Raw genomic sequence first — 17,279 nt, 5'->3', positions numbered from 1 at the left:
AATTGCTTCTTTTTTTCCATTCGACAGTTTTTATCAACTTTATTTTTTTGTTGTTACCATAGGAATCAACGAAGAAAATGTATTTCATCAATATGAGTTGCGATGTAATTGTGTGATTATTTTATTTTTAATTAGAAATATAAATTTAATTTTTAATTTTTAATTTAATTAAATTTAATTTTTAATTTTAAATTTAATTAAATTTAATTTTTGATTTTAAATTTAATTAAATTTAAAAAATGAAAATAAAAAAGAATGATGCGTTGCATGACACAATTTTTTTAATATTAAACAACTGGCATTACTTATTATAAAGAGAAAAAATGTTAAAAATAAGTGGCATTATCACATGCTCTTCTTTGGACTAATATGGGAAGTAGGCCAACAGCCCAAACATGAAGCCCAACATTGCATGGCTACCAAGTATGTTATTCTCTGGCTCTCCTCTGCAGATATCTTAGTTTGTTGCGTTATTACGGAACGTGTTCGGTAAAATTTAATAATTTTGATATAATTTTTTAAATAATTTATAAAATATTTTAAATATATGTGAAGTTAGAGCTGAAAATGAAGTTATAAAATGTATTTGGTTATGATTGTTTTAATATATTTCCATTTTTAAGAAATAAATAAAATTTTATAAGCTTTAAGGATATATAATTGTACCAAACAAACATATATTAAGAATCATCATTGACTATTCCATGAAGTCAATGAAATAAATTTTCGTACCAAACACACCCCAAGAAAAATATTTTATTATTTCATTCATCGAGAGAGACTAAAATTTGAATTGAACTCTATTTCTGTTAAGATTTTTTAAACAAGGCCAAAATTTAAATATAATATTGAATATTTTATTTGTGTAAATTAAAAAAGCGAACTCATTATTCACCAAATTCTTAATCATGTGTATTATCTTGACAAAATGAAGTGTATCAAGGATAAGGATAAGAACAATTAAGTATTGATGAAAGAATTACTTATTAGAAGAAAATGTGTAACAGACTTCTATAAACTCTTGAACAAAGAGATCATGGCAAAGACATTATATTTGGAAAATTTGGAAAATTCAAAGAGGTATTGTAATTATGACTATCGTATATGTATAAAAGTTATTGAGGTTAAAAGTGTTGTTTATAGGATGTATAAGGTTAGATCAATCAGATCAAATAAAATTTCGTTGTAAAAAACACCGATGGGACAAATATGAAGTGTCTGACTAAAATGTTAATATATATATATATATTTATTTCGATAATCATGAAACTTATCATTTTTCAACATCAGATATACAATAACATAGTTAATTAAAATTGTCATAATTCTCAATATACTTTATTAAACACTAAGCTACATCTTCAAATACATATTTTATTTTTGACAATCAAGATACCTTATCTAATTTTACGGATATATATCACCTCTCAATAACAATAAATATAAGATGATTTTGTCCATCAAAACCGTTATAATTTTCAACGCATTTTCTTGAACACTAAATCACACCCTCAAGCGCATTATACACCCTATATTTTTTGCAATCCTTTATATTCCAATTTGTCCTATTTGCCCCCGCCAGATATGATTTCCATAAGCTCATAAAATAAAAGAATATAAGATACCAACAAAAAATATGGAGGACTTGTCTTGTACTATTTAGCTTATACACTTGTTCTCTTCAATTCTATTAAAAATCTCCCCTTTTTTTTTCTTCTTCCTCCCCTGTTCCTCCATAACCAAAATCCCCCTCAAAACCTTCACCAATTTCCAAGATTCAGCAACAATTCCATTTTCAACCCATTTTACTAGATACCCTTTTCAATGTTGCCCTTTAAAACTCTCCAAGAGGCAGAATCCGCCATTGGAAGATCTCTAACTACTGCAGAAACCATCTGGTTTAACTACTCTGCTAATAAATCTGATTACTATTTATACTGTCACAACATCCTTTTTCTATTCCTAATCTTCTCTTGTGTCCCTCTTTATTATATTTTCCTTGAAATTTTCTTCAGAAAATCAATCCAGACATATAAAATTCAACCAAAGGTCAATCTTTCTTTATCTGATGTGTTTAGGTGTTATAAAGTTGTTATGCGCATGTTCATCCTTGTTGTTGGTCCTCTTCAACTTGTTTCTTACCCCTCTGTAAAGGTACTTACTTTTCTCTTACTTTTAATGCTTTTTTTTTTAAACTAAAAAAGGTGTCTTTTTCGCAATGTGTTTGATTAGGTTTTGTTGAATCTGAAAAGGTTTTTTTTTTTGGTTTATTTTGTTGATCTTCGGATCGACGGTTTCAAATTTAAGATACCCATTTTGATCTTGTTTAATCTCCTTTTGAAATTAGTTGTGCATTGTCCACTGAGTTTGATTGAGTTGTAAGTAGACTAACATGTCATGCAGTGCGTGATCCGGATTTAGTAGCTCCAATGTAGGCACTGGACATCATGTGGGAAACCAAAAAAGAAAAAGTAGACTAACACAGGGAACCCCTGTTGACTATTGGAATCAAATAGGCTCAATGGATATTGAAGATTCAAATTCAACTAGTTTGGATTGATTTGTTGTTTGTTTGATTTGAGTTTTTCACTTTTCAGTATGGAAGTTGTAATCTTTGTGTTAATTTTAGATCAATGATGTGAAATTGAGATACCCATTGTGATCAATTTTGTGAATTTTTTGCAATGTAGATGATTGGGATTAGAACAAGTTTGCCCTTGCCGTCGTTATGGGTAATTCTGTTGCAGTTGGGAACATACTTTATAGTGGAGGACTATACTAACTATTGGATCCATAGGTTCTTGCATTGTAAATGGGGTTATGAAAAGATTCACAAGGTTCATCATGAATACACAGCTCCAATAGGTTTTGCTGCGCCGTATGCACACTGGTTAGAAATCTTGATCCTTGGGATCCCCTCGTTTCTTGGGCCCGCTATTGCGCCGGGTCATATGATTACATTCTGGTTGTGGATTGCATTCAGACAGATTGAGGCTATTGAAACTCACAGTGGGTATGCACGCGTGCTCTTTTGCTTTTGGATTTTTCACACTATGGTGGTAGTACTAAAAGTTACTTTTTTGGTGATTAAGTGTGTGATTATCTTCTAGTATGATAATTTGACCAAATCATGGTTAACAGTAATAACTATCACTTTATCCCTTTTTTGTTCACTGTTTACTTTTTTGATCTCTAAATGAATCTGTATGCAGTGAATGGAATTGCATGAGATCTCTTTTTAAGTGAAACAATAGCTTTTTCCATAGAAGGAGTAAAAAGTTGTCTTCTTCTGTTCTTTTCTTTCTCAATTTCCATATAGGTCCTTCCCCCCATTGTCACTGTGCTATTTTCTATTGCTTTTGGTAGATGGGGTTGGTAAGGTCTGTGGCTAATGTCTAAATTTGAACTGCATCTTGCACATGTAAAATGGTGCTTATAGCATCTGGTTTTACTGTTAAGATGTTCTTTCACAGAAATAAAATGCGATCCCTCAGAGAGTCTAGATGTCGGTCACTCTCTGTGTTTTATGATATATCTTTTATATCATATGATTAAAAAAATATTAACTTTGAGGTCTCACGTTGAAAATCTCACAGATACAAAAAACACTAAGTGATTTCTTGCCATATCCTACAGCTTTGGTGAGCATAGTTGCCGGTCTGTGCTAATGGAATCTAGCAGGTACCTGGTGGAATAGTGGAGGATGGGCACAAGCTAGCCTGGACACCATTATCATAAAAAAAAAAAGAGAATAAAAGCATTAACTTAGTGTAAGATCCTATAGTCCTAGGCAGTAGCTTTGAGAATATTCTTAGGGGGTCTCTCATGCTATATTCCTGGATCAACAAACTAGATTAATTTTCTCTTGTGAGCCATCCTTTTTAGGTATGTGATACGTGCTAGTTACATCTGATTTTCGACATTCCAATCTTTGTCCTTTGGAATAGATGTAGCATTTTGAAACCCATGTCTTGCTTTCACTTTTCAAATTCTTCTCTGATAGCTGGTCCCATTTTTGACATCTTTGGCCTTGCGACAAGAATTAATTAATCTGTGGAACTAAAGTTGGAGACAACACTTCATTTTGCTTAGAATGAGACAAGTAGTAATATTTTGGTATCAAACTTGAAGATGCTGATAACTTAGTAAATCTGTACAAGCAAATGCTATATTTAGATATAAAAACTACTAATTTCTTAGTCATAGAAGATGCATGCAGTATACGTATATATTGCAGAATGCACCTCCTTCCCCAATTGATGTTTTAAGAGAAATATTGTCCGACTGGCTATCATTGGATATGATCTAGACTGGACTTTCTTTATTAAAAAAAAGAAATTGATAAGGTTATGATCTACTAGTTGGCAAAGTTAAGCAAATTTTCTCGTTTTGAGGGATGGTGCTTGATACCACTTTATACGCCAACAATTTGCAAGTGTATGCTATGCATGTAATAACTACTAGCAGCTTGCTGTAGAATATGATAATAGTGTGTTAGGAGTAGAAAAGATGACCTTTTTATGTTTGACTGTATCTCGATGACAATATCTTTGTTTGTTATTCAAATGTTATCTTCTTGCAATCGTTGATATTGCAAGATATAAGGCAATACTCTGAACCACAAGAGTTTTTTTTAAAACCTTATCACAGAAAACTGCTTCTCATTGAATCTTTGTTGGTCTGCCACAACTAAAAACATTGTGATGCTTATTGATATAATGTTTAAAGAATTATATTTATGTGTTGATCTCAATTTCAACAAGTTCTATTTAGTTGCTGCATCTCTAAGTTGAATAAAATAGACCACTGAAGTGATGCTTATTTGTCAATACTAAATATTGGAAACTATTGACAGAGATAGTATGAGCTGAGAAGTGACAGGGACACTTCTCTTTTATGACAAGTCCATCGTAAATGTAATCAATTTTGAGCATTTCGGAAATGTGGGAAGTGGTATAGTTTAGCATCATAGTCATGTTTAGTCATTCATGTACAGAGATCCAATTAGGATTAGCAGGTGAATTATTGCTAACTATGTTAGCTGGGATCATTTCTTTTCATATTAGCTTGTTTATTTCTTTACAAGATTATTTCTTTTTAACTGCTGGTGTTGGGAAATTGATGTACTCAAAAGCTTACACTTGAGTAATCGCTTAGAATTAAGGATTCCGCGACTAATCTAAATTTAACTTGTGCTGAGAGCCAATTGAAGCTACTGCTCAATAAATTAATAATTTTTGAAATAGAGGTTTCGATCTACTGATTCATGTTGCTCGACTCTTTTTTACTGCTTTGATGCTAGTCAATGCTATATAGAGTTGACTGCTGAGAAAGTCTTTTTTGTCTTAAAAGATTTTCAACGATCTTTAATTGCTCAGTTTAGCTGTATGTAGAGACTTCTTTGACATTGCTCCTACTATACACATGAATTAGTATGGTGATTGAGGTATGTTTTAACTGATCTATTTTCGTCATTCTTTCAGATATGATCTTCCTTGGAGTCTCACAAAGTATGTACCTTTTTATGGTGGAGCAGATTACCATGACTACCATCACTATGTTGGTGGCCAAAGCCAGAGCAATTTTGCTTCAGTTTTCACCTACTGTGATTACATATATGGAACTGATAAGGTGATTTCAGTATTGTGAGTGGTTATTTTCGGGTTACAAGTTCCTTTTTGTAACCATACAGATTCTTACACTATGCTGCTTCTTATCTCACAGGGCTATCGCTATCAAAAGAAGGTCCTCCAGCAGGTATTGCTACTGTGGCTGCTTTTCATTCAGTAGTTTTAAGGAAAAATTGCTGCCTTCTTGGATATTTCATTATATAAACACTATATGCTACCTAACTAACGGTTGTTGCTTGTCGTCAATAATGAAATTCTTACGCCTTTTCCATATGGTTCAAGTCAATGAAGTTGTAGGTGTTAATGTTTATTTTTGAATCCGCGCTTCTTTGCAATAATGATGTATGCCTTTTAGCTGATGATGTTGTGTTTCCGCAGTTAAAGGGTGCTTCAAATGCCAATGGTGAACAGAATGGAGGTTCAGCGACATTTGCAAAAGATGATTAAGTCCTAGATCTCGTAAGGCCTTATAGTGTAAAACACTCGGAAGCATCATTTGTTTTAGGTTGACCACATCTGCTGTTCAGATGTGTTAAAGCAGTAGGTAGGAAGTTTACTTCATGGTCACTTACGAGTAACTACCTCTAGAGTAGTTACTCTTTGTTGTCCATGAGTAGTGTTTGGAACTCAAACTTTGTTTTGTATGCAGATAGTATTCATGGTTCCTTTTTAAGTTGTGAAATGAAGTTTAGCTGAGTGCTTGCATCACCAGTAGGAAGGTTGATTAGGCAAAAGATTGCATGTAGGGTGGACTTGTTTTCTGCTGAAAGTGTTACTATGCAGTTCATTTTCTTTTCAAGTGTAACAAAGAATTGCATAATATCCTAATATGTTTTCGACACAATGCTATTCACTTATTTAACAAATGCAGTGTTCTTTTTAGGTGAAGTGAAGAGAGAATGTGATGACTCTCTCATTTAAGTTTTTATTCTGTTTCCCGCCTAGTGTTCGATACTTATGTTGGAGCCCGACTAATCCTGATTCACGTACTGCATGGCCCCTTTTTGGGGGTTGTGATCTTAGCAGGAGCTTTTCTATTATGGGGCTCGAATATAGATCTTAGGTTAAGGGCGAAGGAATTCCAATTATCCTAGTTCAAAATGACTTTTATAGTAGGAGCGGGGAAAACAAGTTTCACACTACCAATTGATTTTGAATAGCTCTATCGAGATTAGAAGCCAAAAGCTTCTAACTCTGCGAATTGTGCTAGTACTAATTTTAATTTACCAGCTATTTGTCTCATGACTTTTATTTGAGTTGTGGACCCCACTCTAGGAATAAAGATACCCACATTAATAGCATGATTCCAGAATTGAATAGGTCGGCGGATAAGAAGATTTGTGATGTAAATTATATTAGTAGGTATATAAGCCGAAACATCTCCAAATCGAGTTTCAAACTATTGGTAAGGATGTCATACTTTCTTCACCTAAAACTAGAACTCTGATATTTGCATATATTATATACAATTACTTTTTGAATAATATTTTTTATATATTTACCAAATTTTTCACAAAATATTTGCCGCCGAAAATATGTTCAAACACATCCTAAATTTGAACTTTTCTTTTAAATGGTGAATATCAAAAGGCTTAATAATACAATGCTACATCAAATTCCTATAATTATCCTAGGCTTTTATACCTCTTTTCATAGGATTCATATAATCGATTTAATTGAAATTGACGCATACTTAATTATTTGATGTTGTTGGCCTTCTCTCATTGGCACGACAAATCACAAGTCTTGAAGTGACACCTTTCCATGAAAATTTTATTTTACGAAATATTTACACTGTGAGAATTCATCACATTAATTATTATCATGAAGTTTCAAAATGGCTATGTTCTTTAATTTCTGGTGAACACATTAGATCAAAAAGCCCGTCTAGCTCAGTTGGTAGAGCGCAAGGCTCTTAACCTTGTGGTCGTGGGTTCGAGCCCCACGGTGGGCGTTTTTCTTATAATTTTATTTTTATTTGAAAGATCAATTTTTCTTAATGGGCCGACCTAATTCCCATGCAACAACCTCACAAATTAAAGCCCAAATTGGTGGGTCAATACCACAGCCCAAAACAAAAAGAGTCAGTTTCAATGTCTTTACTAGGCAGTTGTAAGAGATCTCTTTTTATTTGGGTGGGTGGTCACCGATCTGAACCATTCGATAATCTAATTTACAAAATGTGTACAAAGAGTATATGTATGTTATAGTTTACACTAAATATACATACACTATACTTACCTATATACAACATATCATTGTATACGTTATGTATACTTCGACCATATTGGTAAATTAGTAGGTCAAAGGGTACATATCCTATATATAGTGTATACGTTGTGTATACTTTGACCATATTGGTAAATTAGTTGGTCAAAGGGTATATATCCGTAACTTAAACCTTTTTTGTGTGTGTATGAATTGAAGAATACATACAAATACAAAACACAAAATGATTCTTGGTTTTTTCCTATTTGTTTTGAATCAAAGAGTTGGTTGATGTAGACTTGAATTAACTATTCTTTAACAAGTACAAGTATGGGGCTAATGTATTATTGAATTTTGTGCCATCCCCCCCCCCCAAACTCCACAAATTAAAAAAAAAAAAAAACCATAGTAAGTGAATAATAATAATAATAGTAACCAAACCAATTATACAAGAGAGAGGGTGAGTTGCCTAGTGACACAGGTTGCTAATAAAAGAGCAGACAAAATCAGCTTCAAATTTATTTTTGTTTAAGCCAATAAGATTGTATTGATGGGCCTATTTTTCAATTTTAGGCTCATTCATCAATCAACTCCAGTTTCACCTGCCTTTTCCATTCCATTTATGCACCTAAAAATGGTACACAAATGTCCCATTCCCAATTATTTACATGCCCAAACTCTAGACTTAGCTAAGTAGCCCATGCTCACTTCAACTATTGGGGTTTCCTATAATAATTTATGAGGGTTTGTGATGGAGTTACAATATTAGGTACTCATAAAAATGAACCTAATAGATTTTGTTTAGATTCTGCATGGATTCAGAATTTGAAGTTTAACGATTTCTATAACGATTTATATGTTGATAATTCAACAATATATAATAACTAGATTTATAGTCAAATATTTATAGGTACTTTATACTTACTGAAGTTTAATCTCATCATATACTTATCTACATTTCTAAAAATATTTACATGTCTTTGTTAGGTTGAATCATGATATACAAAAATTACTACATGTATTTATACCCATTCACTAAATCCACAAATACAACTAATTAACTTTATACGTTATATACCTCTGAGGTATACAATTTTACATAATTGTATATCGAGGAGGTATACAACATGAAGTATAGGTGAATATATATATATATATATATATATATCATAGTCATTATATTGTTTCATGACAATGACATGCAAATTGCAAATCATGCAGTGACTTGCTAATGTTTTCCAGGTGATGTTGTGTCTGTGGATTAGAATAAGTGATGTCATTTTCTATCATCTCGGAAAATACTAAAATTATAATTAGGAGAATACAAATAATTCACGTGAACGTCAGTACTTAACTTTTATTCAAATTTTATATTTGTATTAAAAGACTCACTAGATGTATAAATAAATATTTGATTATGAATCGATTATTATTGTATACTATTAATTTGTAGTCACCATAAGAATTCATAAATTTTAAATCATAAATTCGGCTAAGAGACAATGTTTTTGTATCATTAATTGATTTACTTAGTAATTTGTTTTAACGGTAAAGATTTAATTTTAATATATAGTCTTGAAACAAGAGGCTTCGTGTCAATCACATTCATATTTATTGAGTCCGATTAGTACGTTGATGTATAAATCTCATTTTACTATGTGACAAAAAGAAATTATAAAATAATTTGCATAATAATCAACAAGAAAAGACATCATCTTTGGTGAGTTAATTTGTAGATATCTGATTAAAGGGATAATAATGCTTTCGATTCATTAATTATTTGACAAATCTAATTTTGCTAAATGGTGATATTCAACTAAGCGCATTTAGCTCCTAAGTACACTTTTGATTCATCAACATCATTCATAAATGATTACTTAATTTTTATTTTTATTATATCAGAATTATTAAATAATATTTTTTCTTAATTTTTCTAAAATATCATATAAAATCACGAGAAAATAAATAAGAAATTTTCTATGATGTTTAGGTGAAGTTAAGTGACATTTGAATACTAAAAAGTATTTAGAAATTATTATGACACTAAGGCAAAATAAATAATCTTTAGTTAGAAAAAACATTTATTTAATTTAATGCGATAAAATACAATAATAATCGAGTATCATCCGTGAAATTACTTGTCAAAGTGACAAAATTTCATTGAAATTACACGTATTTAATCTTTTTTACTAAAATTTTAGTTACATGTATGTAGAAATTACTCAATCAATAAGCTTTTACTTAATCGTTTAAAATTCATACTATTGTTTTGACATACTTTATTTGGATTTAAAAATTTTAAAAAATAAACTCTTTACTTTTATGAAATAGGAATAAGGTTTGCATATACATCTATCTTATCAAATTCTAAGGAGTCATTTGACAGTTGGTTAAAGTTATGCATGTATTACTAATTTTGAGATTAATTATATATTAGTGAATCTATGTATTATTTTATGCAAGTATCAATTATGCACAAATTAGTTATTCTATTTCATATTTACCTACCAAACATCATATAAATTATATAAAAATTAATACAGGAATAATTTACTCCTCATCCTGCTACCAAACAACCTCTTAAGTCCCTAGCTATGAATTTTAAGTGCACATCAAATATATTGTTGTTGTGGTAATAAACCATCAATACATCACACTAGATATTATTATTATTATTATTATTATTATTATTATTATTATTATTTTATTAAGGTACAATAAAAGAAAGTGACATCCAGGTGGAAGCAAAAATATGAAAAGGGCTCATCAAGATTTTATTGTCCTAAAATCATGTGGTGATGGTTTTTCCCATTTTATTTTGCTTTCTTCACTCATTGGCCATTTCATCCTTTTTTTTTCTTCCAATCTTACCTTTTAAAAAGTTAAAAAAATTATACACATCCACATATACTATACTTTAATTATTATATTTTTTCATAATAATTTCTTAGGCTTTATTATTCTTTAGCTTTCCTTTTCTCTTTTTTCTTTTTTCTTCCTCTTGGGAGACATCTACAAAGAATGTTGTCATCTCAATCTTAACCATACACATAGTTTTATTAACATAGTATACCACCTATATCATTATCATATTTTTCTACTTTTACCCTACTGGGTAAAATAGCATTCATAGGTTAATTATACAGTTCTTTAATCATTTCAATATGTAATCATAATTCTTAGTTTAAAATACGTGGAGCAATATTGATATTACTCATTTCCTCTTATTTTATGTTACTTTTACAGGACTAAGTATGAAGTTCAAAGTATTGATTAAATTTTAAACTTCATAAAACATGCATACTGAAATAATATATTAGAGTTGTTCGTAGTTTATATTTTATGGTGGATAAAATGAAAAGAAGATTAAGATAGTCTAAATATGCATGCGAAGAAGAAATTCACAAATAACCTAGTGAGAGGTGTGAGAGAATGATTAATTAGATACAATATGACATATCTGCAACTTACTGATGAAATGACATCAGATAGATATTATGGAGGTTGAAGATCATATAGAAGATTTGTAGATAGTCAAGCATTATAGCTATTCTCTTATTCTTCGATATTATTATTGCACGTGTTCTTTGCTTCGGTTAACATATTAATTGTGTTGTAATTATTTTTTTCATTATTTTCAGTAAGACTTGATCATCACGATCGTATTTATTTTTCATACTTGATTTTGAAAAACTCTCAACCTTCACAAGATAGAGATACGATAATGTAGATATACGATCTTGTGAAACCACACTAATAAAAGTACAATAGATTATTATTGTTATTAGTATACAATGAATGTATTTTGAGTCTTTTTTCTTCTATTCAAATTGCAATGACTCAATTCATTTATTTTCACAAAGAAGTTTGACTATTTAAATAGATATATGAATTTTATATCCATATTTTCATTAAATAGAATAGGAAAAATACATAACTATCCTCTTAATCTATGTCCGAAATCTCAGAGACATACTTATACTATACTAAGGTCTCATTACTTCTCTGAACTTATTTTATAAATAATTTTCTTCCCCTTTTCGGCCTACGAGACACTATCTTGTGGGCCCGACGTGTGTTGACAATTTTCTTCAAGCTAGTGCCACATAGGCCAAAAAGAGAAGAAATTATTTATAAAATAAATTTAGGGAGGTAATGGGACCTTAATATAATATGAGTGTGGTTGGGAGTACTTATGCATTTTTTCAATAGAATATAAACAAAAATATACAAAATATATTGATGGCAAAATATTAAAAAATATCACATAAATGGAGCGAGTAATATTATTTTAATTATGGATTGATAATTATTAGGGGTGATCATTTAATACACTAATTAAATTTATCTTAAAATTACAATTTATGGAGTCATTTAACCTATTTAGGAGATGGAATAAAATAATCTCAATATAGATATGATTAATTAGATAGATATTTCATGCCATAATAAATTTATATTCTCAATCAAATGCAATGTGAATTTTATCTTAAATTTAATTTTAAAACTTCTCATTTTATGTGAACCAAACAACCCCAAGTGGGATATAACAGTACTGTATTATATGTGGAAAAAGTAGAGTTAATTATATCCCACCTAAAGTTAATTTGACTATTAGATGATTGAGGTTTCAACAAATTTATATGTCACCCCACAAAATAAAATAAAATAAATGCACAGATTGTTTTATTTTGACTATGTAATTGAATTGAGTTTTCAGAAAATTTCTAACTCATTCAAATTTACATCATGACTACAAAAGAAAAGGTCAACAATATTGAATTTCCAAAATTTTGAATTCCAAAGGAATTTAATTAAGATTGTAAATTTAGTTTATGAAAATATAGTAGCACACTTGATTTGGACGATATGACGAGTTAATCACTAATCATTTTAACAACTCAAATTTATTTTGATTCATCTGAATTCAGCTTAGTAGATATTATTAAATTAATTTCTACAAAGTATATCATGACATGTGAAAAACTTTGTTAATTTACGTAGGCATAATATATAAACGTGATCCTCAATTTAGCTTCAACTGATAACTATGTCTTCTAACTTTGAGTGCGCACAAGTAGGCACTTAAACTTATACAAAATTAAACAAGTAGCCACATGTGCCCTACATGACATAATATACGTAGGACGTCATGCTGAATACAAAATTGCCACGTAGGGTGTCATGTAGGATGAATGTGTCTATTTATTCAATTTTTTACTAGTTTAAGTACCTACTTGTACACACCCAAAGTTAAAAGTCATAGTTATCAACTAACGTCAAGTTAAACTCATATTTATGTTTATGTATTATGTCGTTTATATATCAAATATAACTATAATGCATAATAAAGCATTTGATTATGTCCACAATGAGGAGTCTTCTCAAAAGATATAAAGAAGAGCTATGTTAATCAAGGGAGATAGGTGTTTCTCCATTTATGGGAGCAAAAAATTGATTTTGATGTAGACTTTGCACAAAAGTTATATTTGAAAATTCCCTAGTTGCTATAACCAAATGCTCAAGTCCAATGATGCTAAAGTTTGAAAAAATAAGACTAAATAAATAAAACTTACCATTAATGTCAAACAAAAATTCTTTTAAATGTTAATAACTGAGAGTTAAAAGTCAAAATGAAATGACTCTTAAATTTTTAACGGACGAAGATAATTTGGTTACATCTTTATAAAACATATACATTGATAATTGATATTAAACTGTCTTTTAATTTTTGAAAAGTTAAAGTGTTGAATCAACAATAAGTCATACACGTAAATCGAAAATATCTACTTACCATATTTGCCAAATGATACAAATATCATTGCATTGAGAATAAATAAAAAAAGATTGTTTGAGATGAATGAAAATATTAAAAGAGACAAGTAAACCTACAATCACATCCTATCTTAATGCTGTTATGTTATCGAGAACATAAAACACCAAAAACATCTCAAACTCTAACCTCAATAATCTCTGATTACTATGATAAAAATAATTTTTAACGATTATAAATATATGTATTAACAGAGAGTGTTAGAGTTACAATCAACATTAGTTAATTATTATTAAATTCAATATCACTATAAATTTTAGGATTCATTACAAAAAATACACATTTTTAACGATAATTAAACTATTACCTTTAATAAATTGTCATTAACAAATAATGAACAAAATAAAAATTAATTTTTCTCTTGAGAGCAAATGTATACATGAATTTTTATTTTTATTTTTTTTAGCATAAGTAAATTGATATTTGTAATATCGTCCATATAAAAAATCATTTTTCTTTTTACTCTTTTGCATGAGGGGAGGATGAAAACATCTTATAATTAAATATAAAAGTAAATCATATAAAATATATATTCACTACACAAAGTCACCATTAAATCATTTATAGCACTTAGGAAAAAAATACAATATTACATTAATAAGGACTAAAAGAATGTGTGTTTTTATATATTCATTTCAATAATTGGCTCCTCGTGTGTTGATTATTTCTTTATTTAATTTTTTTAAAAAAAGGCATAAAGACCAAAAAAGCCAAACCCATTAAAACTAAATCAATTACCACTGTTTATGTCACCAACTCAAATCTACTAGTCCTTCCGCCTATTTTATTTGTCATATTTTTTTATATTTTTCAAATTAATAATTGAAAAAAATAATTTTATTAATTTATTAATTTCAGTTTGATATTACTTACCTTCACTATATTAATCTTCATTCACATTTGTCAAGTTAAAGTAAAGTTAGAAATTAATGATTAATTATATTTTGATTTTCTTTTTTCTTAGGAAAAACAACCAATTAACTAAATCAAAAAATAGCTTTTGAATTTCCCTTTTTTTAAAAAAATAAATAAAAATAATGGTATTTATTGCAAGTTGATATGGTGAACTTTTTGCAGGCACATTTTTTATTGTCTGATTTTGGTCAACACTGTTCCAAGAAAATGAATAATAATTGGTGGGAATTATTTATTAAATTAAATTCATTTTCATGTATTATTTGTTTTTTTTAATCAACACATGAGCAACAAGGCGCAAAAAAAAAAAAAAAGGGAAGCCAAATTAGCTCACAGTAGAAATTTCTTTTTGTAGAAAAATATTATATTTAAATTATTAAGACAATTTTTCTTCCCCATTAGAAAATTTGAGGAAAAACAAACAAACAAACAACAAAAGGACTCTTCCTGGCCCACATGACCTTTTTCCCACTAAAAAAGGCCCATGACAGAGACCAGAAATAAATAATAGTAATGTTTTAAATGTTGATGAAATTAAAGTTGAGATATTTAAATATAATAAATGTATTAAATAGTAAAAAAATGGAAGGAGGGGCATTCACCAAATCTACAAATCAAACACGAATTTAAATTAATCAAATTTCAATATTTTATAACGAACGAACACGGTTCGCTCTTACTCAACTCTATATATCACAACATGTTGGAATAAGGAGAAATATATTGAGCTTTAACACTTTTCTTGATTAACGATATGCAATCTTGTTTTTTGATAAATTTATAATTAATTAATTACGATAAAATAAAATTAAAATTTAACAAATATTTAATCTAAATTCATCAATTTATGATGAGTTAGTATTAAAAATTTAAAAATGAACTCAATAAATTTAAAATTTGAATTTAACTCGCGAAGAATGAAAAAATCAAAAAACAAGTTTAAAAAATTCCACAAGAACTCCCAATTAATGGCATGAGATTCTTTTCACTTAATAAAATTTGCTAATAACATGCCATAATTCTTCAATTATGCACATATTTTTTGGTTTATTTCTTTATACAGAAAGAAAAAAAAGATATTCATGACTCCTCATTTTAGTATCCTCTACATTAATGAAAATTTTCCTTATATAATATGAAAATTTTCAATTTTAGATTATAACTTATTACAACTCTTACACACTTTTTCCAAATTTTAAAAGAGTAATTCCCACCCAACAACATTATTTTTTTTGCATTTGGAACATAATAAGTTTTAATTACCTTTTTAAGGGGACAACAATTCTTGTGGACGAATAATAATTTTTTTTTAAATTATGAAATATGTATGTATATAAGGTAATATTTTTATGAATATCTTTTATATATACCCAACATAGTTTCTGACGAAAAACGTTCATTGTATATAACTATGCTATTAAATAAATTCCTTAATTTTAAATCAATAATTGAAATTATAGTTATGTAAAAACTGAAATTTTACTTTGAATTATTCAATTTTGTGTAATATATCTATTCTATTTTCATGAGTCACACTATATTTATGCTAAATATGAGTAGGAATTTCATGATAATTCCATGATGTTGAATTCATATAATATGTTATTTAAATTTATCACAATTAAATTATTTTTATATAGTAATAATTAATAAAATAAAATATTTTTTAAAAATAAATATTTAAGTGTTAAAACTTAGAAGTTTCCATTCGTTAAACAGTAAACAGGCGCCTTCTCTGTTAAGACCAAAGCCTATTCTCATCTTCTTCACTCTCTTTCTCTCACTATTTTTCACTCTCTCTATACTTCTCCGGCACCGTTTCCGGCGAAACTCCGGCCCGGAACTTTCTTGTTGTCTCTCTGAATCCTTAAACTCCTCGAAGTTTCCCATTAATAGGGGTAAAAAACGTGGCAAACACCAAACACTGTGAGATAGGACCACTACAATCCAAAAAAACTTTTCTCTTCCGATTCTACCGGAGTCTCTCATGGACCACCGGCCGTCACCCAATTTCCCTCCTTTGCCGGCGACATTTCCCGGATGAAAATGCATCCCTAATGAATTCACAAAATGCCCCTTGAAAACACCAAATTTACATAAAGCTTTTGCATTTTGATTTCATAAGGATTCAGCTTAAAGAAAAATCATCATACATTAATAATTATAGGGGCTTTTTTGGTATTTAACAAATGGCGTCTGCACCAAATACAACTACTGCTTTAGCTACTGTGGAACCGACCGGCGGCGTTGGCGTTGGCGGCGGCTCAGCCGATGAACTTAATGCTAAGGCAGTGCATAAGAGATATGAGGGGTTGGTGATGGTACGGACTAAAGCTGTAAAAGGGAAAGGGGCTTGGTATTGGGCTCACCTTGAGCCGATTTTGGTTCAGAATTCTGATACTGGACTTCCTAAAGCCGTCAAGCTTCGTTGTTCTTTATGCGACGCTGTTTTCTCTGCTTCAAATCCTTCAAGAACTGCTTCTGAACATCTCAAAAGAGGGACTTGTCCCAATTTCAATTCTGTTGCAAAACCCATTTCGTCAGTGCCACCATCTCCATCAACTACCGTCGCCTTGTCGCCGGTGTCGCCGACTCCATCACATCAGCAGCAGCAGAATCATCGTAAACGGAGCTCTTCCGGTGGTGGGGGTGGGGTACGTGGGGGTAGTTCAAGTTGTGGCGGTAATGGTGGG

General features: G+C 29.8%; 2 protein-coding genes and 1 non-coding gene across 3 annotated transcripts in view; all 3 read left to right on the top strand.

The window, feature by feature from the left end:
- Positions 1-1,600: 1,600 nt before the first annotated feature.
- Positions 1,601-6,496, top strand: LOC107026679 (methylsterol monooxygenase 1-1). The gene is made up of 5 exons (XM_015227742.2): positions 1,601-2,154; positions 2,691-3,013; positions 5,484-5,631; positions 5,725-5,757; positions 6,009-6,496. Exons 1-5 carry the CDS (start codon positions 1,825-1,827, stop codon positions 6,075-6,077), a joined length of 903 nt encoding a protein of 300 aa, XP_015083228.1. The 5' UTR covers positions 1,601-1,824; the 3' UTR covers positions 6,078-6,496.
- A 1,015-nt stretch (positions 6,497-7,511) lies between these two features.
- On the top strand, positions 7,512-7,584 carry TRNAK-CUU. Its single transcript has one exon. It is a non-coding gene; the product is annotated as a tRNA-Lys (tRNA).
- An 8,718-nt stretch (positions 7,585-16,302) lies between these two features.
- LOC107026639 overlaps positions 16,303-17,279 on the top strand; it is a 3,843-nt gene continuing 2,866 nt past the window's right edge. The window contains exon 1 of the mRNA XM_015227684.2: positions 16,303-17,266. Coding sequence (XP_015083170.1) covers positions 16,776-17,266 — 491 coding nt within the window. The 5' untranslated portion in view covers positions 16,303-16,775. The remainder of the gene's footprint in view (positions 17,267-17,279) is intronic.

This window comes from Solanum pennellii, chromosome 8 (assembly GCF_001406875.1).
Source record: "Solanum pennellii chromosome 8, SPENNV200".
Classification (NCBI taxonomy): Eukaryota; Viridiplantae; Streptophyta; class Magnoliopsida; order Solanales; family Solanaceae; genus Solanum; species Solanum pennellii.
This window is presented reverse-complemented; position numbering and strand designations above follow the sequence as displayed.

What these genes read in the sequence shown, in the direction of transcription:
- LOC107026679 (XM_015227742.2), top strand. Translation starts at nt 1,825, where the DNA reads ATGTTGCCCTTTAAAACTCTCCAAGAGGCAGAATCCGCCATTGGAAGA. An exon ending in ACATATATGGAACTGATAAG is followed by an intron (nt 5,632 to 5,724) that starts GTGATTTCAGTA and finishes CTTATCTCACAG; the next exon opens with GGCTATCGCTATCAAAAGAA. An exon ending in AAAAGAAGGTCCTCCAGCAG is followed by an intron (nt 5,758 to 6,008) that starts GTATTGCTACTG and finishes GTGTTTCCGCAG; the next exon opens with TTAAAGGGTGCTTCAAATGC.